Here is a 24,859-nt window from a genome sequence, read left to right on the forward strand (position 1 = left end):
AGGTGACCTATATGCCTTGTGTACAAATTCACATATGTTCAGAGATGGGTTTTTTCCCTTAGCTTTTATTTTTGATTTTGTTTATCCGCTTTTGACAGGATTGTAGATTGACCTGGATATATGCCTGGTTTTACATTTTGGTATAGACTTTTACCTGAAGCTCATCAATTGAATAACTCTCTTCCCAGTGGGTATCAAAGCTGCTCCGAGAGCTTTCCAGGAGACAGGAGTTAGCTCTCTCGTTTGCCGCACTCAGGCACCCACACACCCACACACCCACCTACACAGCGACAACTATTTGGCAAGCAGATAACTGTAGTATGAGTCCCTGAAGGAACTCTGAACTGCATAATTTGACAAGAACTTGGGCTATTCTTCAAGCTATCAGGAATATTATACCCCTCAGCTAGGAGTAATATATCTGATTCAGTTCTCATGGTGGAATGGTCTAGAAGTACTCAGTAAAGGAGTATGAATTCTTATTACTATGCTCTTCATAAAGAATACAAGACATAGGAAGGAATACATTGATTTGGAGCAAAGTATTTGATTCCTGGTATCGATGTTGTTCATTTAACATTTTTTCTTCCAACTGAACAGTTCTTAAACTTGGAATTTTTGTCGTTGGAAAAATTTGTTTCTCACATTTTTAATCTCTGTTATTCACAGTTTCATAGGGGATTAAGTGAGAAAAAAATGTTTTATTGTTGTAGACCAGCTATATTAGTTTTGAATGTTTGCTTGTCCTATCACCAGCAGCAATTACAATATTAATATGATCAATAACTTTTTCATTCGATGTCTTGTTTGCCAAAGACATATATATTGATGATCTTACTGAGGCTCCTGATGAACGAACGTCAATAAAAGATATTGTATCAGTAAAGCACAGAGCCAAAGCTGCCTATGCACATATCCATTTGTCAAAGATTTCTACTTTTGATAGGACTACAGGGTAAATATTGCAAATTCACCGACAAATGTGAACTATGTAGAGCTGTTGGATCAGCACAGATCTGAACAAATAGGATCTTAATGGTTTTGTGAGCTCAAAGGTAGAATGAAAGTAATTTGGTGGCATTCCTAAGTCTGCCATTCTGTTAGGCCAGTTCAGGCACTCTCCACAGGAAGCGGCCATTGAGGTCAGAAGTTGGGTCAAAGCCTTTTAATCATGAGCCTCCACGATGCCTCTGGGCTTGGGTCAATAGCCTGAAAGGCCCCGTTTGTGGGCCTGGAAAGGGTATATTATGAGGGCTCAGGTGGTCTCTTAGACTGTTCTAATGCTCAATTGTGAGAAGCAGATTATCTGCTTTGCAGATTATCTGATCTTCTATCATCAGCCTTCCCGTTGGGCTTTCGGTTGCCAGGGATGAAGCTGAAATGTGAAGTGCAGGGTTAGGCACGGGGAATCCACAGTCCTGTTACCCATCCAAATCGGACTCTGTCAAGCACTGCTTTGTTTTATTTGGTTTGGCATTTTCTCCATCTTAATGTGTATTCTCTAGAGTTGTCTAAGCTTCATTTATTTTATTCTTATCTGCTTGAAATCTTTAGACGAGAAATGAGACATGTCATGAAGTCCGGCAAAATGAAGTGACTCCACACCTTTCCTTCTTTCGTGTTCTTTGTAATGCAGGCATACCCTTATGTAGGAGCTTGATTTCTCTGGAAATCTGTGAAGTCATTCCAGACTAGGCTGTTGTTGGTGCCCTGGAACCATTTGTGCCCATTCAGGGCAGCTGTGGTTTGGTAAAAAGAGCAGTGGTTTTCTAAGGGAATCAAAGTCTTCATGGATTAGGAAATAAGAGCTGAATTGTGAGTTATGTTTTTATTAAACATCAGAGAGTTAGCATCATCCTTCCATGTTTTCTGAAATGAGGAGAGAAAGGGAGGGAGAGACAGAGATATAGTATCCCAGATAAATTGTTAAAAAATTGATTCATGCCGTGTTTGTTTTTGTTTAAGAAGACCACATATTCCCAACATATTTAAAAGCAAAGTGACAGCTGATAGACTCTTAAATGCTATCTCTGTTCATCTCTAGGTCATTCCTCTCTCCCAAAGTTAGTCTTTTCCCCCTGAACTGGGTATTCTTTCCTGTATTTCACTCACCCTTACAGAGATACTTTAAGAATAAAGAAACGTCAATTTGTTCTAGTAAACAAAAAGATTTGACTTTCAACAACTCTCTCACTTATCTTTTCTAAAAAACAATCGGCTTTGATGACTTGCTTTTATATTAGTATCATTCATATAATATTGCCATATAAATGTATGAATTTTGAATTTTGTTGGCAATTTGGAAGTCTTTTATTATTCAACAGATACCCGTTTCATACCCTGTCTGGGACAGGCTCTGTTCTAGGATACTTGGGATATACAATTTAATAACACATCTCCACCAGGCATGGTGGCACATGCCTAAAATCCCAGCAGCTCAGGAGGCTGAGGCAAGAGGATTGTAAGTTTGACACCAGCCTCAGGAACTTAATGAGGCCCTAAGCAATTTAGAAAGACTCTGTCTCAAAATAAAAAATAAAGAGGGCCAGGGATGTGGTTCCATTGTTAAGCACCCTTGGCTCTGGGTACCTGAATGGAGCTCCTGCTTGTAATTTTCTGGGTGATAGGAGCATTTTAAAAATAAGTTATACTCCATGAATGTATACCTTTATTTTATTTATTTATTTTTATGTGGTACTGAGGATTGAATCCAGTGCCTCGCATGTGCTAGGCAAGCGCTAAGCCACAACCTCAGCCCCTAGGAGCATCTTTTGTTCCAAGGAGACCACTCTTGGTGGGCTCCAGAATAGCCTCAGGATGAGGGCTGGTTGCCAGGGAAACCAATCATGTGATTAGAGGGTTGGGACTTTCAGCTCCACCCCCAGACTTCTAGGGTGGGAGAGGGACTGAAAGTGGAGTTGATCACCAATGGCCAGTGATGTGATCAGTCACACCTATTTAAGATGCTTCCATAAGCCCCCAAAGGACAGGGTTCAGAGAGCTTCTGGATAGCTGACTGCGTGAGGTTTCTGGAGTGGGGTGCACCTAGAGAGTGCTTGGAAGGTCCACATCCCTCTCTGCCTCACATGTGCATCTCTCCCTTCTGTCTGTATACCATATAATAAATGTGTAAATGAAATTAAAGCATTTACTTGAGTTCTGTACACCACTCCTGCATGTTAATCAAACCTGAGGAGGGGCTCATGGACACTGTGGTTTATAGCCCAGAGACATAACTAGTGGTCACAACCTGAGATGTGTGATTAGCATCTGAAGTGAAGGGCAGTCTCAGGGGAGTGAGTCCTCAACCTGTGAGATCTGTCACTATCTCCAGGCAGGTAGTGTCAGGATGGATGGAAGTAGAGACACCCAGTTGGAAGAACAGCTCCCCCACACCTGATCTCAGAAGTGCTGTTAAGTGAGAATTGCAAACACACTTGAGGGTTTTGTTTAGCCTTTGCAGCTTCCTGTTGGGAGTAACAGACAATAAAATAGTAAATAAGATAAACAAGTTACAAGTTACAAAAGAGATAAGTCCTAAGGGGGGGGAGGGGGGGAGAGAGAGAGAGAGAGAAGGAGGGATGGGGAGACACCAGAGTTAGGGTAAAGGTTATATGATACAGGGAAAGGGCACATGTGCTAGATGGGGTGAGGAGGTTGCTGTGTGAGTGAGAGAGCAAGTTGGCCTCATTTAGGAGCAACAAAACCTGGAGGGCCATGAGGGAATTAATTTGAGGATTGCTGGAGAAGAACATTCCAGACCAAGGAAATAGCAAACCCAAGAGCTTTCCTCCAGGTATTCACAGACCTTGTCCTGAAAATTTAGACCAGAATGCTTTTCCTAAGACCAATCTTTTATTATCAGGCAACTTTCCACGTTTACTTTTGTTTTTTGAAATAATTTAAATATTAGAAGCAGATATTTTTTTTTCAAGACGTCCATGTCTCCAGAAATGATGATACACTGCAGGGCGTGATGGCACACGCCTGTAATCCCAGTAACTTGGGAGGCTGAGGCAGGAGGATCACAAGTTCAAAGCCAGCCTCAGCAACATAGCCAGACTGTCTCAAAATAAAATATATTAAAAAGGGGCTGGGGCCAGGCATGGTGGTGAATGCCTGTAATCCCAGCAACTCAGGAGGTTGAAACAGGAGGATCAGAAGTTCAAAGCCAGCCTTAGAAAAAGCGAGGCGCTAAGCAACTCATTGAGAGCCTGTCTCTAAATAAAATACAAAATAGTGCTGGGGATGTGGCTCAGTGGTTGAGTGTCCTTGAGTTCACTCACAGGTACAAAAAAAAGCGGGGGGGGGGCTGGGGAGGGGGCTCAAAGGTTAAGCACCCCTGGGTTAAATCCTCAGTACCAAAAAAAAAAAAGAAGAAGATAAGAAGATAGAAAGAAAGAAATGATGATGATGACATATTCAAGACATCGTTTAAAAAAAGTCTTACATAAATAAATGATGGTGCATGTTAAAGGATCTCATGTAGTGAAACAAATTCAGTTCCTTTAGGAATCTAAACCACTACACCTGACCTTTCATGGTAGCCTCATCTGGAATAGCATGAGAAGAAAAGGAAGAACATTTACTGGGCAGCTATTATGTAACGGGCACTGTTCTAGGTCCCTTCTACATGTTATCTCATGTAATCTCTACAATTTCTCTGTAAGATGTGTTATTATTTCTTTTTTGTACAGTATTAAAATGGATCAAATAATCTTCCCAAAGCCTCAATATGGAAAACAGACAAGCAAGATCCAAACCCAGGTCCATTACAATCTGAGGCAATGAATAGCACCACAGTTTCCCCCCTTTCCTGGGAGAAATCTTCTGGTGATTTTGACTTTGTTTCTCTAACTTCCCCCAGGTAACCATTACATGCTGTTGATCTTACCATCTTAATATCTGTCAAATTTATCACATTTCTGTGTTTCTACCTCCAGGACTCCAGTTCAGCCATCCTGCCTCATAGCCTTGCTGGTCTCTTGGCTCAGTTGGGACAGTGGTTTCAACCTTGGTGTACATTAAAATAATATGGGTCGTTTTCAAAAATGACTGATGTATTGGTTCCACTCTAAACCAATTAAATTAGTATCCTGGTATAGGGACCTTGGGTGATTCTAATATTCTAATATTTACTCAAGGTTGAGAACTACAAATGGTCTCTGATTTAGGATGATTCAATTTAAGATTTTTCAGTTTTATGAAGATTTGAAAGCAATATACATTCAGTACAAACCATACTTCAAATTTTGAACTTTTCCCAAGCTAGTGATACAATGCTGTTTCTAAATGTTGAGCAGCAGGAGTGAGCCACAGCTCCCAGTTGGCCACATGGTCTCAAGGGGTAGCAGCAATTACTCTACAGCATGCTGTGCTGCTACCCTGTGATGTTTGGTAGGTTCCTGGATTCAATGCATTTTTAACTTGTGATTAATTGTCAGGTTACTCTGGGCTTATCAGGCTATAACCCCATGGTAAGCCGATGAGCATCTGCACTGTCTTAGACTTTTTTATACCTTGTATATTTTACCGTTAGAACCTCTTCTTTGCTTCCCATTCTTCTCAGAATAAATTTTGAACTTCTGCTCTGCTGCTTCTTGGCCTGCTGCCTGTGCTTCCCTTGCCAGCCCTTGTATTGTGCCTGCTCCTGTGTTCATGTAAATCCATAAAATTATTTTTATAACTTCAGAAATATTTATTTTTATTTGTATCCAACATTTTGCTTAAAGATGGTTTTCCTCTGCAGAGGAAGAATGCGTTTTTAGCATACACAGGGCCCTGGATTGTATCCCCACCCCTGAAACACAAAGTGAAAGGTGAAAACTGTTTTCCTGTATGTCTTTCTGTGGAATGATGATCAATGAATCCTTAGGTGCACTAAGAAACTGTAAGTGATTTCAATGAAAGAAACCATTTTGTGGAGCAAATAGACTCTTTGATGTGGCTGATTGATATTCCTTAAGACAGACCTACAAAAGCAAATGGATTGTAGCAAATAAAAACTAGATCTTCCTAGTGATAATGTTGAAACCTTGATAAATTAGTTGGATTTTTCATATCATAATCTAATAATTTTTCATATCATAATCTACATTTTTCATAACATAATCTAAATGTATCTGAGAATATAGTTAATAATGGCAGAACAATTTATTCTGTCAGTCAGTGTCGTAATACTCAATCCAAAAAAGGAATATTCTAATGTTTAATGAAACTTTGAATTAACTTGCCTTTCTGTTGTTCCCTGCTACATTAGGCCTCCATCATTGCAAAATATTTCATAGCTATGAAGAAGGAAGACATAATCTTATTAATGCCTTATGCAAACAAATCAGTGTTTTTTATAGGATTAAAGCTAGAAAGGAGGCTAGTGGTCTCATGAATCTGTTATTATTAGATAAGCCACACGTTTTCAGTGGGCAATAAGAGCAAGACATACTGACTTGGTTTCCAGGTAGACCAGAATGAATGTCTCCAAATATGGCTGTTCATCAGAATCACCTGGGAAGCCTTTTAAATAGAGCCGATTCCTCAGCTCTACTTTAAATTTATTGAATAAGAATCTCTAGGTTTAGACTTAAAGGCCCTGTTTTTTATTTGTTTTCCCAGGGGATTCTGATGTATATCCAAGTTTAAAAATCACTAGACCAGAATATATTTAGCAACAGAGAGAGACAGAAAGTGTCCCGATAGAAATAAACCATTCACCCCCCCTTGAGATAAAATATTGCTTCCAGGTTACTAAACAATAAGAGGCCTGGAAGTCAAATGGTAAAATGAGAAATACTACTCTCAGAACCCACACTTATCCATTTTTTTTATGCTTGAACCATTCCCTATCATCTGGACTTCTAGTAATAATGTCTTTATTAATAGAAGCTCCAACAATAGCAGTAATGATGTTTAATATGTGAAAGTCCATGTTTATTTATTTATATATGTATAAATATAAATCTCCATTTAATCCTTTTTATACCCATTGGTTTAGGTTATGTTTTTATTTAGGCAAAGCACATGAATAAAGTGAAGGCAGGCTCTTTACCCCCAGATCACCCCTAGGGGGCAGCAGAGCCATGATCCCACCTCAGGCAGGCCAACTCATACTCCTGACTACTTCCTTCTGCACCTTCTGAACATACCAAGTACTTTTTCTTCTTGTTGTTGTCTTGCTAAATTGCCCAAGCTAGCCTTGGACTTGCCATCCTCCTGCCTCAGCCTCCAGGAGTTCTGGACTTACAGGTGTGGGCCACCATGCCAAGCACAATGTACCTTTAACAGCTCTATTTCTTTTCTCATGATGCTCCCTTTGCTAAGAACCCCTTAGTTCCCATTCTTCTCTACAGAAATCCCACTTGTTCTCCAAAATCCAGCTTTTGCTCTTTATTTTGCCCTTTCTCCCATCATTTTCACACCTTTAGACCAGATGAGTTGTTCTTGACTTTGTATATAAGGTCGGAAAAGCCTAACATATATTAATACCTGTCAAGGTCACCTTGTAAGGTGAATATTATTATATCTATGCTATATGTGGGTACAGTGAAGTTCAAGAGAGTGGTACCTTTTCCTCAAGTCCCCCAGTATGTGACAAAAGGAGATCTGGACACAGTCTGTCTCACTTCTACACTGTCTGCGTCATGCCATGCCGTTCTGTCCTGTGACTTCTTGTCCATGTCATAATGATACATGTCATGTTGTAAGATAACGAATTATGAATTCCCTAATGGGAAGAGCCATGTACGTCTTTGAAACCCTAGTTCCATAAAAAGGGGACTGTGTATAAAATATGTGCTCTGGAAAGTTTTCAGTGAATGAATTCTAAAAAGCAGATCTGAGCAACTGTTACGGTGCTGTGAAGGATACCATTAGCAGAAGACGTCAACTTTATTTTCTTTCTTTAAGTGTACAGATCTCAAGTCATCAAGAAAATGCCAGCGTCACCTCTAAGGTTAATTACTGGATCCTCTCTCTCTCGGTATGAAATGATTAGTGACTTTATTTGCCTCGTGATTTTTCTTTTTCTTTCTTTTGAGTAAACATTTTAGAAAGACGAGTAAGGGAGACAATGAAGATGAGTAAGAAAGCAGCATGGGGCATAAGAAGAGTGGTATAAGATAATTTTTATTTTCACAAAGCCATGAAAAGCAGCCGTGAGCTGTGTGAGGGAAGAGAAAAATAAGAAAAGGTTGACTGCTGGAACTGGTTCTGCTTGCTTGAGAATTCGGCACTTCTCTCTGTGCCCCGCAGTTTAATGGAGAAACACTGACAATTCTGATTTGACCTTAAGTGCCTGGCCAATCTGCTCAAGGGACTCCCTTTAGGAATATAAGCTGACACCACCTTGCCTGAGCTTCTTCCAATCAATACCATGGCACAGCACACATGATCCGAGTAGGCAGACCGATAAGGAAGAAAAGTGTTATCTGTTGGTATAAATGGAGCAATAAATGGACTGGCTTCTAACCAAGGACTTTGAAGGACAGATCAGGATGGGGCAGGGGGGAGGGGAATAGCATATGTGAATGTATAGCAAATTAATTTTTTTCTAAGGGATGATTTTTTTTCAGAAGAGAATGGTCAAGTTGCTCTATGCATGAAAGGACTCTGTTACTCTGATTTTTAGAGTTACTCTGATTCAGGCCTCTTGGGAGCCTGCATTTTGTGACTGTAAATCCACAGTGGCAAAATTGTGTTAATTTGACTGACTAGAAATATTAACCATATTATATCAAATAACTGCCAGAAATAATTCTCCAGCATGCCCTGTGACTTTATTTTAATTGATTTTTTAAAACTTTCAGCTTCTGTGATTTTTGTTTATTCTGACATATATTTATTAAATACATGAAGAAAATTGTTTTGCAAATTATTTTTGGTGTTTTTATCTTATTTAAATTGGTAAGTTAACTATTTCTTTCCCAGAATTCCAGTCTTTTTTTTTTTTTTTTTTAATTTTCAGCCTTGATAGTGCTGAGTTAGCTTTTGGGGCCACCAATGACATTATCATCCACATCAGCAGTCTCTACAATTAAGCTGTATGTTTAGCAGTATCATTTGATGTTTCACAAAGATTTGAAAGTCAAGAACTGAATATAATTGATTGCTGCAAGATATGTTAATATTAGGATTCCTGAGCTATGTTATGGAATAAATCATTCACTGTAATAACAAAGATAATTCCTCCAATATTGCTCATTTTGTCAGTAATCAGGCCTTGAAGATCATAGAAACATTATTTATGACAGGAGAATTTACCTGTCAATATTGCCAGTAAATACATGTTCAAAGGAAGAGAGCTCTGTTTCCTTTACACCCTATTTTCTTCTCTCTATTCACCTTGACCTCTGATGTTTAAAAATGGAGCTATATCTGTCCAAGTGCCAAGTACCATAGGATGCAATAGCATATTCATTTAATCCTTCTCACAACACTAAAGGGTAGAAGAACTGTTGTTATTGCCCATGTTACTGAGGAAACTGAGGCCCAGAAAGGTTAGATAACTTGCCTAGTAAGTGGTAGGGGAAAATTTGAACCCAGGATGTTTTTGTTCCTTCTGTGGGGTACCTGCGGTAAAAACATGTGAGACATGCTTACTTTGTTATTTTGGTGATACTAATCGTGAATAATGAGTTACAGTAGAAGACAGACTAGTTAAGTAGCAGAATTGGTGCCCCCAATAGGTGTTGCAGACATTCGAGAGAAAACAAAGACTAGTCAAGACCAAGTAGCTCTGAAAGTAACTTGTCATTATTTACTTAAAACTGAAATGCCTAGGAAAAGTTTTAAAATTCCAAAATACTAAATGTCAATACTGGAAACAGTTTGTTGATTGCAGTATCTTGATTTTTACTTGTGACTCACGATACTGGTGAATGTTATCTCTTACTGATTCCAGTTTACTCCCAGATTATTTTGAATATTTACACATTTTGGGAAACTCCATTTGTAGAACTTTTACCTGTGATGTAAATTAATAAAAAATATGTTGCACGATGCTGATTTAATATCTAGTGGGTTTATGAAGGGAGGAAGTAGCACAAGTTGTATTCTTTTATAGTCTTTAAGTGTTACTCCTTTCAAGTTTTAGGCTAGACAAAATAGCCTTTATTTTCTTTACATAATCCAGTCAGTGCAGTTGATACCTTCGTACAAATAATAACTTGCTAATTTAATGTAAGCTTAGAGTGGATTAATTTCAGTGATTGGCTGTCAGCAGCTTTGGAGGGTTTTAGCAGTTCTGGTTAGGAGAAGCTCTGTGGCAGTACCATTAACAGAGCATTTGTGCCGCTAAGCCTTCAATTCTTCCTCAGCTGTCAACACTTGGGCACTTTCTGGAGCCAGCTTCTCTCATGCTGTGCACTGCCTGCAGCTCGCCGGAAGCTCGACTTTGACTAAAAGGGTTGATTTCTCCTCTTTTACCCTTGTTCTCATTTAGTGATAAAACCTGCTTAAAGTCCTCCTTTTATTCTGAAAAGTACACACGCACGTGTCATCTCTTAAACCATTCTGATGTCGAGTCGAGGTAAGGCGCTCCAAAGAAATGCTAGACTTCTTAACGAATAATTGATTAGAAAGGAGTCTGGCAGTGTTAATTGTGAGCTGTAGCATAATGAATGCCGAAACAGCTTTCTGGATCTTTCCAGAAACGGGGTAAGATTGTTAGTACTGAGCAATATGGGCAGTGTGCTAAGGTGGATTTTAAAGGGATCTTTTTTTATTTTCAAACCATGATAGGCTTTTCAGTTGTTTTGCCACTTGCAGTAGTTGTTTGATTCAAGACTCATTTGTTAAGAACTGTGCATTGGCTTTTTGTGGTGGTTTTGTTTTGTTTTTAGTATTTGTCTTCCTGGAGCCACTTTGTGGATATTTATTTATTAGACATAATTGGCAAGGTGGGGTGGACACATGAGCCTAAAGAACTTGAATTTATGAATACAGAGAAGCATCCACGTTGGTCAAGATGATGAACTCTTGTCAACTATCCCAACGCAGCACTCCAAAGCAGGAGCTCTCATTCCTGGAGGATGGAGGGTCTATTTGGAATTTAAATGATTCTTTTTAAGGAAGATTATAGGAAAGAGCTCTCAAATTTTATTATACAGAACACATTACAAATAGTTTTAAAATAGAACTGGCATTCAGTGTCTTTATTAAAAAAGACTGCACAAACAATTGAGGTTTTGTGGATAGCAGTATCTAATACATTAGTAAGCAGCCACATGTGGCTAATTAAATTTAAACTGAAATTAATTTAAAAATTAAATAAAGTTGAAAATTTAGTTCTGTAGTTTACCACTAACCACTATTCAAGCTTAGTAGCTACACGTGACAGAGGCTGTTGTATGTATTGAACACTTCAGATTATAGAACATTTCATTACAGAAAGTCCTACTGGACAACACTGTACTGGACAATAATAAGGACAGTCAACAGAAATATTTGTTTGTTTCTTTACTTTGTCTTGTTTGCTGTCTTTGGTTTTTGATGGTAGTTCCAACTTTGAAATGTTCCTTCATGGAAGAAAAAACTATTGAAGAATTAATGTGAAAATTTTGATGTTTATCTTGACACCATACTATTACGATACCTAACAGCTCATAGATGAATAGAACATTATTTCAAGAACTAGGGAACTGAGGAAATGCCTTTCAGATGAGCTAAACCATGTTTTTAATGTGAGTAGCAGAATATGCCTTGCTTACAGGTTGGGCAGAAGAGAAAAACATCTGAACTAGAATAAAACTTTCTTTTCCTCTAGCCTTTTACAACCCAAGAACATTTTTGAAACAGGAAACTCAAAAAAATTTGGCCATGATAAAGGAAAAGGCAAAATCAAGAAAATCTGGTGCAAAAATATAATGAATTAAGAAAATAAATAGAAAATAAATAAATAAATAAATAAACAAACAAGCCTGTTTTGTTATGAAAATAGTAAATGTCCATTACATAGAACTTATAAAGTATGCACAATTAGATAAAGTTTGTTTGGAATTGCATCAGTCAACAACTATGACTTTTAACAATTTGTTGTGTTTTCTAGTCTTTCAAAATTGTGATAATGCTGGTGATACAGCCAACATCAGTACTAAGTATGACCTAGTGTATGCTCTGAGCTCCTCAGACATTTTTTAAAATTTAACACTTATAGCAGTCCCAAGAAGCAGAAATCCTAGGTCTTTCACCCCTTTTCTTCATTAAGAAACAAAAAACTCTGGAAATCAAGAGCAAAACCAAATGTGTTTGAGTCAAAGCAAGATCTAACCTGATATGATATGAGTCTGTTTTATTCTTCTTTTTAAAAATATTTTTAGTTGTAGATGGACATGAAATCTTATTTGATATCTTTATTTTTTTAATTTTTATGCGGTGCTGAGGATTGAACCAAGTGTCTCACACAGGCTAGGCAAGCGCTCTACCACTGGGTCACAAGCCCAGCCCTGAGTCTATTTTATTCTTTATTTATGTAATTGGACATGAATCCGAGTAGAATATATTTTGCTATAGAATGTAATGTGTTTGATTATGGAGTGCTTCCCCATACACCATTGGCAAGGTTACGTAACATATATAGCCTTTCAAAAATCTGACAAATCTGAAACCCATCTGACACCGAGCTTTGGGTACGATGGAAAACTGCAAACCTTCTAGAGCTTGAGCAAAACTCTTAGATACTGATAACATGCTAACCATTTAGTAAGGCAATTCTAATTTGCTCACACTTCAAGACTTAAATTTAATTATCTAATGCCAAAAACTCTGTTAACTGTGCATTAAGTAGAGGTCAACTTTAGAATGTGGTAATAAAGTCAGCTGCTATCAACTATGATGTACTAAAATATTTTGCTATATACTTTGTAATTTTTAAATTGAATGATTTTTACCATATCTTACAAAGTTAGGTATCAAGTTAAAATTGAAAGTTGAAATTCAAACATAGATAGTTGACAAAAAGAAAGCAAATATCTGTAATATTATTGTCTGCATTCAGTAGTTACATAAATATAAGATGGTGTTTTGATTTGTACTTTGGTTCCAGAAATATGAAAGATATACTTAATGAACAATTTTGGAAGGCTTTTTATATGTTCCCTGTATTTACCGAATCTTAAGCAACATAAGGTGATCTTATTGTACACTCATCAGAGAAAGAATTACCCTTTCTGTTGATACTTTGACTAATTCATGGACTTCATGACAAATTGCCACCAAAATTGGACATCTGCTGTTCTGAGTGGTCTGCTTCATTGGGAGTAGAGGGAGAGAGGGAGTATCTCCCTAATGAGAGTAGTATTAAAAAATCAAATGGAATGGCTTCCATTGTGTATTGGTGTTGGCTTTTTTTTTTTTTTCTTTTTTCCCTTAAGCTATGCAGTTGTCAGGAACTTAGACAAGCAAGCTTGAATCAGCAACCTAATCCTTTTTACCACTTTTACTTTGACTACCCCATTTTAATTGTCTATCAAAATAATTCTTCTGAAGCCTCTGAATCCATTCGCCTTATATTAAAAAACACAATCTCGAGTAGTTTGAGATAAGTAGCAAAGTGTTTGTCCACCTAAAACATCTTCTACTATGTCATCGGCTATTTTGTAGAAATGCAATCATCTTTCAGTTTACCCAGTTCATATTCATTATGGACCAACAACATGTGAGACATAATTACACCTGGTACTGTGGAAGAAGGTAAAAGACAACTAATGTATGCACTTTCAAGGAGTTCAGAAAAGACAAAGATCATGGCAATAGTTGCAATAGTAATAGTAACAGCCCATTAACTGATATTATATGAACACAGATAGCCTTGGCTAACCTGAAGTTATGGTGACTAATTGGGGAGCCTTGTACAGTGATAGAAGAGAAAAAGAATGGTGGCCTAGAGTAAGGTCGTAGCAGTGGGAAGGAAGAGGATGAAATATATATTGCAATGTTATTTGAGAGATAGAGCATCCTTTGGTGAGTAACTAGCAGATGAAGGTGAGCAAGAAAGGAGATAAGGCTGACTCCTAGATTTATAGTTTGAGATCACTGGATGGTTATCAAAAAAAAAAAAAAAAGATTGGAAATATGAACCCAACTCTATAAGGACAGTTGTGGGAGATCAACTCTGTTGTAGCTATGAATGGGCCATTGTTAGGTAGGTAGTGACAGAGCAGGATGGGAAAATACTTGTACCTCCCTGATCTGCACTTTTTCACTAAGACACAAAAACTCCAATAGCAAATTCCATGTCTAGGAAAATCAACTTATAAGAGATGAACATCTTTTTTTTTTTTTTTTTTTTTTAAAAAGACACATTTATTCAGCGTCATGATCAGACTATTACATTTAGCAATCAACAGCATGGGTGCAAAAAAAAAAAAAAAGTCTACATTAAAACCCTTTGTTGGAATGCTTTACACTTTCCACAGAACAGAAACTAAAATATCCTGTTATACAATTAGTCACAAATACAGTCCTCGAGTTTTTTTTGCCCATACACATGAGTATTGTCTAAACCATGTCTTCTTTGTAGCAGCTAGGCCCTGCCACCACTGTGCTTGGCTGAGTTCACAAATCTGTTGTAACCTGTAGCTTCCCTGTCACTTCTCTGGCTCTCCTCTCCTGCTAAGCTTTGTTTCTTACCTGGCAGTATTAAAACCTTCTGCCACTGCCATAGCTACTGCTGCTGCTGGAACCGCCATAGCCACCTTGGTTTCGTGGTTTGGCAAAATATTGGCCTCCACCACCGTAAGGTCCAGAGCTTCTGCCTCCAAAGTTTCCACCCTTCATGGGTCCAAAATTTGATGACTGATTGTTGTAACTGCCAAAATCATTGTAGCTTCCACCACCTCCAAAATTGCTTCCATCATTACCAAATCCATTGTAGCCATCCCCGCTGCCACCATATCCACCACCACCACGACTGCCACCAAAGCCACCACGACCACTGAAGTTCCCTCCACGACCGAAATTGTCATTTCCACCAAAACCACCTCCACGACCACCACCGAAGTTTCCAGAACCACTTCGACCTCTTTGGCTAGATGAGGCACTAGCCATCTCTTGCTTTGACAGGGCTTTCCTCACTTCACAGTTGTGGCCATTCACAGTATGGAATTTCTGAATGACAATCTTATCCACAGAGTCATGGTCATCAAAAGTTACAAAAGCAAAGCCCCTTTTCTTTCCACTGCCTCGGTCAGTCATGATTTCAATAACTTCTATTTTCCCATACTGTTCAAAATAATCTCGTAGGTGATGTTCTTCAGTGTCTTCTTTAATGCCACCAACAAAGATCTTTTTCACAGTTAAGTGGGCCCCTGGTCTTTGAGAATCTTCTCGTGAGACAGCTCTCTTTGGTTCCACAACTCTACCATCCACTTTGTGTGGTCTTGCATTCATGGCTGCATCCACTTCCTCCACAGTGGCATAAGTGACAAACCCAAAGCCTCTGGAGCGCTTGGTGTTTGGATCTCTCATTACCACACAATCCGTGAGTGTTCCCCATTGCTCAAAATGGCTTCTCAGACTCTCATCAGTTGTTTCAAAGCTCAGCCCTCCGATGAATAGCTTCCGCAGCTGTTCGGGCTCTTTAGGGGACTCTGATTTAGACATGACGGCAGCAGGAAGACAGACTTTAACGATGCTTTCTCAGCGGCGTACACGGGCAGAAAGGAGTAAGCTAACGAACGTATCCCAGAGATGAACATCTTTGTGTGGATTGCCCTAGGGCATTCAACATATATTCATTAATGGGAAGTATTCTGATTCTGTATAACTATGTCATATCTATAATAAACTTAGCTATTAATCAGGAGTGTCTCATATATTCACTAGGAGGATTGTTCATTTAAAACAGACATGATATACTTACTTCTCAAATGAATCTTCACAGCCCAGCCAAGTATAACTGATTTATTGAAGAATCTAGCCTATTGGTTGTAAGCAGAAAGCAATATTAAAATAATTCATTAGCATCCCTTTATACTTGTTCAGAGAATTTATTCCTTCCTCTTTTTGGGTAAAATATCAGAATGAACCTATATTTTTTCTAGACATTTTCAGGTACTAACATAGCCAGTCTGCTAGAGAAAAACATAGGGCAATACCTTAAATCACAAAACAGATTGATTAGTGGGACTTCACTGAAATTAAAAACGTCTATTTTATTATAAGCCAGGCAAAGTTGGGCACCCCTGTATTCCCAGTGACTTGGGGGGCCTCTTATATATACCTCATATACCTCAACTGTCCTTATAGAATTGGGTTCATATTTCCAATCTATTTTTCGGTAACCACCCAGTGATCCCAAACTACAAACCTAGGAGTCAGCCTTATGGCCTTTCTTGCCCTCCTGCATCTGCTGCTGTGACCAAAAGACATGACAAGAACAATTTTAGAGAAGGGAAAAGTTTATTTGGTGCTCATGGTTTCAGAGGTCTCAATCCATGGCTCCATTGCTCTGGACCCAAAGTGAGGCCGAACATCATGGCAGAAGGGTGTGGTAGAGAAAAGCAGCTCAGGACATGGACCAGGAAACAGAGAACTCCTTTCACCTCAGACAAAATATCAAGCCCAATGGCACGCCCCCAGTGACCACCTTCTTCAACCATGACCTACCTGTCTACAGTTACCTCCTCGTTAATTCCTAGCAGAGGATTAATTCACTGATTTGGTGAAGGCTCTAATAACCCTATCATTTTACCTCTAAGTTTTCATGCATTGTCTTGCATACGAGCTTTTGGGGGAAACCTCATATATAAACCATAATAATGAGCTACTGCCCCCCCACAAAAAAGTGGTTAACTGTCACAGACAGTACTGAGAAAAACAAGCCAGATACAAAATGAGTTCTTACATATGATTTCATTTATGTGAAGTTCAAGATAAGAAAAATTAATCTGTGATGATAAAAGTCGGGTATCTTTGGCAGGGTGGTTATTGACTCAAAGGAAGTATAAGGAATCTTTCTGGAGTACTAGAAATGTTTTATATTTGGATCTGGCTTGTGCTTTCACAGGTATGTGTAAGTATGCATGAGATATACATGTAAATTTTGCACTATGTTTTACTTCAGTAAACAAAAAGCCCACTTAAGTCTAATGCAGAACTTCAGTCTCAGATTACCAAGTAAAACCTTTGCCCCGTTTCTCTTTTCCCACATCAGCTCATAATCAAAGTCTGCAATAGAGAAAAAGAATTGTTATGTTTCTTTTCTCATCATTGGTTCACCTTCTTTTCCATTCTTGAGCTATGTCTTTGTCCCTTTTAGGATCAGGGAGATGGAGAAGGAAGGATTAGAGAAGAATGGGCAAAGTCTCATGTGTCTCCAGTTGTAACCTGGCATCAATGCCCTTTGATGTCCACGTTTCCAAAACCTGGATCTTTCTCTTGTGGGGTTGCCCCTGGGAGGTTTCCAGTGATCCTACCTCATTAGGAGCAGCCTAAGCTAACGTTAGGCATGGACAGTGGTCCTCTTGGAACTTCAACACCAGCTCTGGGCTCCTAGTGATCTACCTCTTTAGGTGGAGAACTGGTCAGTATGACTCAAGTCCAGCTCTTTGGATTACTTGACTTGCGGGTAAACTGACATGGCTTTGCCTGGCCAGTGGAGAACTCTCACTTGCTTCCATTGTAGCCTTCTCCCCTTCCAGTCTCTCATGCTCAAGGTTTCCAGGAGGGAATTGGGTCTACTCCCTAGCGTTCTCCCTGCTTCCCCAAATTACAGAAGACAAGTGGTTCTCTGAAGCACCCCTCTAACACCTTGGAGAGGGGATTGGGTATCTATAGTCCAGTGTCAACTCTCATCAAAGAAATTCCTCCCACCAGTCTTCCTTCTACCTTTTGTGTAGCTGGAAATTGGATAATGGGTTATGGTAGAGCACAGCTGTTGGGTTTTTGTTGTTGTTTTTGTACTAGGGATTAAGCCCAGGGATTCTTGAGCTACATCTCCCGACATCCCCAGCCCTTTGCATTTTTAATTTTGAGACAGTGTCTCACTAAGGTGCGTGGGGCCTCCCTAAATCACTGAGACTAACCTCAAACTTGCCATCTTTCTGCCTCAGCCTCTTGAATCACTGGGATCACAGGCACGTGCCACTGTGCCCAGCACTGTTATTCTTTTAAGCTAGATAACAAATGAAAGGTTTCTGACTAGAAAGAGAAGTCGTCGTCTCCCGACCCCCCCCCCCTTCTCTGCTAGTTACATGAACCTTTTGCAAGTGAAAAGAAGCTTTCTGGAATCCCAAATACTGTGCAGTTGTTTTTGTTCTGTAAATGTTTCACTTCAAAAATATTCTGGTAGAAAATAAACATTGGTAAAATATAGGTTTATCTTGGATTCATACACACATTCACATGCACAGACATCATTGGGACTTTCTAAGTAGTTGCAAATTACTCTCTAAGTCAGGCATGCACACACACACATACACACACTCAGAACAAAGTGCACAGTTAGTGTGATTTACTTTTTCTTTCTTCTGATGATGTGACTGTCATCCCCTTTCTTTTAGTAAAGCAGCTTTCTTTAGTTATAGGCTGTGGGTAGAACAGAGAGAGAGGGCTATAAGATTCATTGTAAAGGTGTGTCACTTTCTTTTGGAAATTTTTAATGTAGGTACACTGTATTTGAAGTTAAACCAGCTATAGTAAAATAAACACAAACCTAGAGTTAGAAAGCTGTGTATTTAAATCCCAGTTCTTATAACATCTGCCCATTTGTTTACTCAACAAGTTTATTGAAGGATTACTTTATGCCAGATACTGTTGTAGACACAGAATACAGGGTCGGGTGGGGTCTCTTGTAGAACTTATTTGGGGTTGGGGTAGGAAAACAGTGAGGCAAACAGATAATAAGCAAATAGCTAAATATAATGTCAAGCAATAATAAGTTTTATGGACAAAAATAAAACAAGATAAGGCACTAGAAACTGGTAGTGGAGGAAACATAGGGGACAGGGCATGGGGTAGTAGTATTGGTTGGGTGGTCAGGGAAAGCATTATAGATACCTGACTAAAGTGAGAGAGTAAGATCTAGAGGAAGAAGGTAAAAGAGAGGAATAGAATATTCCAGAAACCAAAGTGTTTGAAGAAGAAGGACATCAAAAGGTATTGAGTGATGGAATAATAAGACAATCTCTCAGTAGCCATGTGACCCTATTTATTTACCTTTTAAAGTAATAGTCAATAAATTATTTTTGAGTGTTGAGATAATTGATTTAACATGGTTGACAGTGTCACATGATAGACAGTGATTTACATCACTTCAGACAGATTACTGAAGATTTTCTTCACATTTTATCTATGTAATAAAATAGAAGTTAAAAAAAATTCATAGCGAAAGATTTTTTAAGTGGTCTCAAGTCAGTTTCTAAATGTGCAAAATGTTTAATTAACCAAGTATGTAAGCCAAAATATGGAAGTCAATAAGTTTAGCTGTAATAGTTGTGGATTTGTAACTTTGTCTTTTTTAATGCACTATATTAGTAACAACTGGATGTGTAACAATTTGATGAGTTTTGGGTCCAACTGACAGGGGTTTAAATATGTTGGAATTTGTCATGCACAACCTGGCAGAAACCATTTGTTAAAAAAAAAATAAGAGCTGAGAAAATCAAATGTTTCAGCACTCATTGAGGTCTGTTTTGCTAAATTATACTTTCTGTGAATGATCAGCAAATTATGCCCATTTTAAATCTAAGAAATAATGGAATTGATTTGGTTCTCATCTGTTTCAGGCATTTCCTAATGTCTTAGCATTGATTTTTAAACATGCTTTCAATTTTACAGAATATAGCTGAAGACTGTGGCGTGTGACCTAACCTAGACAGTTATGACAAAATGAAAGCACTACACACTCTTTAAAGTGATATGAAATCAGAATGTCCTTGGCTACCTCACAATATTAAATGCCAACTAAATTGTTTTATAGAAATCAGGCATTAAAAATTCTACCTTGAAGCTGTTAAAGAATGAAGATGTATATTCAAGAACGTGTGGCTCTGGAAATTTCACATGCATTTAAATGATATGTTTTTATGTACTGTAGTTTTCTCCAGAAGAAATCTGTATGCTTTCTGAAAACATGACTCTTAGATGTTTAAAAGCCTGTCAGATACCTTAAAGTCATTTTACGTAAAGTAAATCATTTTTCCAAATTTTCTCAAGCCCATTTATGTAGGTACTGAGAGAGAACAAGAGTTCTTTTTCATGTTTAAATACACAACACACCAGCTGCTACCCTAGCTATCCACTGGAGAAGGAGCAAATAACTAAATTTCTGCAGCAATGTATAGAACTAAATTTATTGAAATCCCAGTGAAAGCTTTTGCTGTGCTTGGTATAGTAGGGAAAATTCCATAAGATATCTTAGATTGCATTTTGTTCATGTTGATCTTCATAGTCCTGTGCTCCCAGGTCAGTTTGTAAACATGCTTCATTCATTTAGGATGAAAACCCACACCTCAGAAGCCAGTCCATTTTGGTAATTTCAAGACATTCTATTTCAAATAACACAACTACTCCTTGTTGTAAACCCCGAATCCATTGGATTTGGTTCAGGGAGGCTGGAGCTTGGTGACCCCATTTGTTATTTTTCTGCAAATATGTGGATTTGTATTCTGAAGTGTGTGGTTTTGATGAGCCAATGTCAGCCTTTCTTGTATCTATTTGCAAGGCTTTCCTCTTAGTTATATTTCCGATTTCATTTTAAGTGTTTTTTAAAATTCATTTTTTGCTTATTACAAGTCAGATATATGTATTGAGAATTAACTCTCATTTTCTTTTGTGGATCTTTCTCTTTTCACCTATCCTGTGTTTTCTAAAAGTAGACACAGTCAAATGTTTTTGTTCCTCTTAAGAAATCCCTGACAGGCCCATGACACTGGCTACTGCTGTAGCTGTACATTTCTATACATAATTGATGACTTGGGGCCGAGCAGACAGCACCACTACACAAGCCATATAGATTACCATACAGTGAGGGTTGCAGGTCTTTGAATTTTCCATTTCTGAATAGAAATAACTCCTTGCTAACAAAATTCCAGCAGGAGTAAGTTTACTCTAGTAATAAATATTCTTCAGAGAACAAAGCACTCGCCAGCATTAGAAGACTCAAGACAGTCTTAACGTCCTAACTTTATTATCTATCTTCTCATCCAGCATGCCTCACCTTAGCATCAGTGAGAGTGTTTGGGTTTTTTGGCATTTTGCTAGGAATATCTTTTTAAAAGTTTTAGTGCTGAGAAAATTTAAATTTTAAGCACATTTATGAGTTATTCCTTAATCTAACTGCCCTTCCCCCTCTTTTATTTACTAGAAGATGAGAAGGTGAATAGATAAAGCTGTTTATCTTTTTGTGAGGGTTTTCAGAGATTCATATCATGGAGTGGTGTTTGTGGTGTCTCCTTCACTGTGACTTCTCTTTCTTTCCCTCTGAGCACCAGGAGCACACTTTCTTGTCTACAGACATTTGTACTTACTGTCCAGTCCACTCCAGCCCTCACCTCCACTCCCACCCAAGACCATTTTCTGGTACTTCCTGCTGATCCCCTTCTCGGACATTTCTATTCACGGTTTGCATCTGTTTAAATGTCATCTCCTTCATGGCCCCTATGCAGTTAGCTGAGCTCGGCCTTCTTTCCTTTCCCCTGTAATCTGACTTCTGCCTTTTCCCTTTGCCATAACTAGACTAAAAGATCTCTTAGGCCACTTTATCATTGTTTCCCCAATTTCAAGGACATGCCTGACAGAGTAAATTTTCAGTAATTTTTGGTTGAATAAAACTACAAAGATTCTAATAATATAAAATGGAACTTTAAGCATATAAATAGTATGGGCTATTAAGTTTCAGATGATCAATTATTAGAATTTATAGACTTCCTGTATGTTTTACTTTTTCTTATAATAGTATATATTAAGTGTGCTGTGATAACAGAAAAAAAGGTTGAAATTATGATTGTTATATATTTAAAGACTTATGAAACTATGTTTTAATTTCAAATGACCAACTTGATATAAATAAAACCTGTGTTAGTTAAGAAACAAACATATCTGAAAAATTGTAGTTTAGATTAAACCCATTCAGGGAGGGGGGATATATATCTGTTTAATTATAAAATTATAGGTGCCTTTTCTTATTTTGATTCACTTCCTTTTTAAAAATCAGATTTCATAGAAGAGAAAAGAATTTATTTAAATCTGTACTATCTAGTTCTAGATATCTTTCTAGATAGCAAGTGCACAACAGCCAGAAGAGAATATAATTTTTGGTCAGTATTTCTTGGATTGCCTTTAAACTTTCAGAAAATAGACTATATAATTTTTTTTAATCAATGAAACATAGTAAGTTATTAAAGCTTTCACACAAAATAATTGTTTATTGCTTTTTTAATTCTGTTTAATTTTTGAACATCTACAGCTTAAACACATTTTAAAACACAATGCTTATTAAGTCAATGGAGTCAGCCATCAGTTTGCAAATTAGCTTCCTAGAGTTTGTAAATTAGTCATCGATTTCTAGGAGCAACAATTTTGAATTCCAACCTTACAGATGGAGACTAGGCCAGTTTTTCATAAGAGAAATGAACTACAATAGGAATGATGTTGTGGGCTCTAGAATCTCAAATCTTGACCTCAAAAATAACTGTCTGACCATGGACAAATTATCTAGCCTCTCTGTGTGCTGGTTTATTCATCTGTAAATGAAGATAATATTGTACCTATCCTTTGGCTGTTTTTCAGAATTCTATCACATGGGGAAAGTGCATAGAATAGTGTCTGTCAGGTATGCTTAACAAATACTACTTGTTGTTATTATAATCATTAATCAGTCCTAGAGGCAAGAAATTATTTATTCCATCATTCATAAAAGGTAGCTGAACCCCTACTATGTCTCTATGTCCCAGGCAGATTACTAGGTAGAAGGAATACCAGATGGAGTAAAAATAAGCATGGTCCCTACCCTTAGAGACCTGGTGGAGGAGACATACGTGAATGAAAAAAGCACATAAATAATTGTAAAATTGCCGCTGTGATACAGGTGCAAAGAAGACCTATGGTGCCATGAGTGTGCATCTTCAGGGGGAATTGCTATTGGCAGGAAGGCTTCCTCAAAACTACAGGAGGCCAATGTCTGCAGGTGAGAGAGAACATATGGCAGTCAAGGAGTAAGCTGGAGTATGGAGAGCCAGATGGAGAACAGGGGAGATAGAAATGAAGAGGCAGTAGGAGTGGATCATACTGATGTAGACCATGATCAGAATATTGGTCTTCAGTGACCAGTGGGAAGCGAATGAAGGACTGTATTTCAGTGTGGAGACTGGGTTGGAATCTCCTGGAGTACAAGCAGCAAGAGAAGGTGTAGTGCCGACCCCTTCCTAGGTGTAGTGTCAGTCCCAGACTGAATTTGAAGTCAGAACGTTTACCAGCACAAACTCCTGATGCTCTGTTTCTTCTACTGCCTGGGTCATTCCACCTAGGTCTGTTTACTACCCCTGTTGTCAAGCTAGTCAGGCTCACCTTGCCCTAAAAGTGCTGCAGCCAACATACCCAACCTCTCCTCCTAATCAGATCTTTTTCTGGGAAAAATCTTAGGTTCACAGCAGTATAGAGGAAAGCGTACCACCTAGGATGTGAACAGCTTGCCTCAAGAATAGCGGTCTCAAACTTTTGGACCTCTTTTACAGTCTTCACATTTGCTGAAGTTCCCGGACAGCTTTGTTTTTGTGGCTTACATCCATTGCTGTTTATCATATTTGAAATCACAGATGGAATTTTGTTTTCATTTAAAAATAATGCTAAATCTCATGATATGCAACCCTATCTTTTTATGAAAAATAACTATATTTTCCAAAACAAAGAGAAAAACTTGTGACAAGAGTATCATTGTTTTACATTTTGCAAATGTCTTCTCATGCATGGCTTAATACCAGACAGCTGGAGTCCAGTATTAAGCCAGGTATGAAGCTTCTGTATTAAATCTGCTTCAGTGTCACATGTCATGTAGCCTCTGGAAAACTCCACTGTACAACTGTGAGAGAAAGAGAGTGAAAAAGGCAAAAAGAGTGTTACTATTATTATGAAGATAGTTTTTATCTTGCTGACCTTCAGAAAAGGTCTGTGGGACCTCTGGGTCCTACTGGGAGACTGTTCGCGGACCACACAGGGAGAACTGTCATTCCAGAGAGCAGCGTGCAATTTTAAAACAAGATGCTTATGAAGCCAACGCCTCTCATCTGAGATGGCATTGCAGGTAGTCTAAAGAGTAAGTCAAAAACATTCAGGCAATGGAGCTCTAAGCTCTTTCTGCTTTGCAGCACGTCTTCCATGTGTCTGCATTTGAACCCATTAGATTCCCTAAAAATTCCAAATAATGTTTAATGTTGTTAGCGACTCCTGCAAGTGTTTAGCCAATATGGTATTTGAAATTCCTGAAACATGATCTTTTTGCCTTGGAGGCTGGTGGAAGGCTTATTCCCCATTCAAAGTAAATTGTGATTCCCACACGGCTTCCTGTGAGCATCAGGTCACTTAGCTTTCTGTGACACAGCCTCACCTGGAGACTGCAGCTTCCCTGTGTTTATCTTTCAAGAAGAACTGATTTGTGAGTGTAGCTAAAGCAACGAGAGGATTGGTTAGTCTCTGAGGTCTTTTCCAGTTCAGAAATGACGTGACTTTATATTATTTTCTTAGGTGGCATAGAACCACTGATGTACTAGTGCTGCTTATTCACAGCCAAAAATGTCTGGAATGATGCATCATCACTTAAAATCAGCTTTGGCTTCTTTCACTGACAAGCCTGAAGAGCAACATTCCTATATATAAATTTTGTTGCATTTGTTAAAAATTCACTTTCATCCTTTTTATCAGACTTTGTAAC

General features: G+C 38.3%; 2 protein-coding genes across 4 annotated transcripts in view; one reads left to right on the forward strand and one right to left on the reverse strand.

The window, feature by feature from the left end:
- The window catches only part of Slc10a7 (solute carrier family 10 member 7), a 249,107-nt gene that overhangs the window by 132,647 nt on the left and 91,601 nt on the right, over positions 1-24,859 (forward strand). The gene's annotated exons all lie outside the window — the stretch shown is intronic.
- LOC124102580 (heterogeneous nuclear ribonucleoprotein A1) lies at positions 14,313-15,659 on the reverse strand. The gene has a single exon (XM_046459012.2). The coding sequence runs from the start codon at positions 15,592-15,594 to the stop codon at positions 14,632-14,634; it is 963 nt and encodes a 320-aa protein (XP_046314968.1). The 5' UTR covers positions 15,595-15,659; the 3' UTR covers positions 14,313-14,631.

Source organism: Marmota monax, unplaced genomic scaffold (assembly GCF_021218885.2).
Source record: "Marmota monax isolate L192 unplaced genomic scaffold, Marmota_monax_Labrador192_F-V1.1 WCK01_AAM20220418_F8-fsc00002, whole genome shotgun sequence".
NCBI classification, from domain to species: Eukaryota; Metazoa; Chordata; class Mammalia; order Rodentia; family Sciuridae; genus Marmota; species Marmota monax.

What these genes read in the sequence shown, in the direction of transcription:
- LOC124102580 (XM_046459012.2), bottom strand. Translation starts at nt 15,594, where the DNA reads ATGTCTAAATCAGAGTCCCCTAAAGAGCCCGAACAGCTGCGGAAGCTA.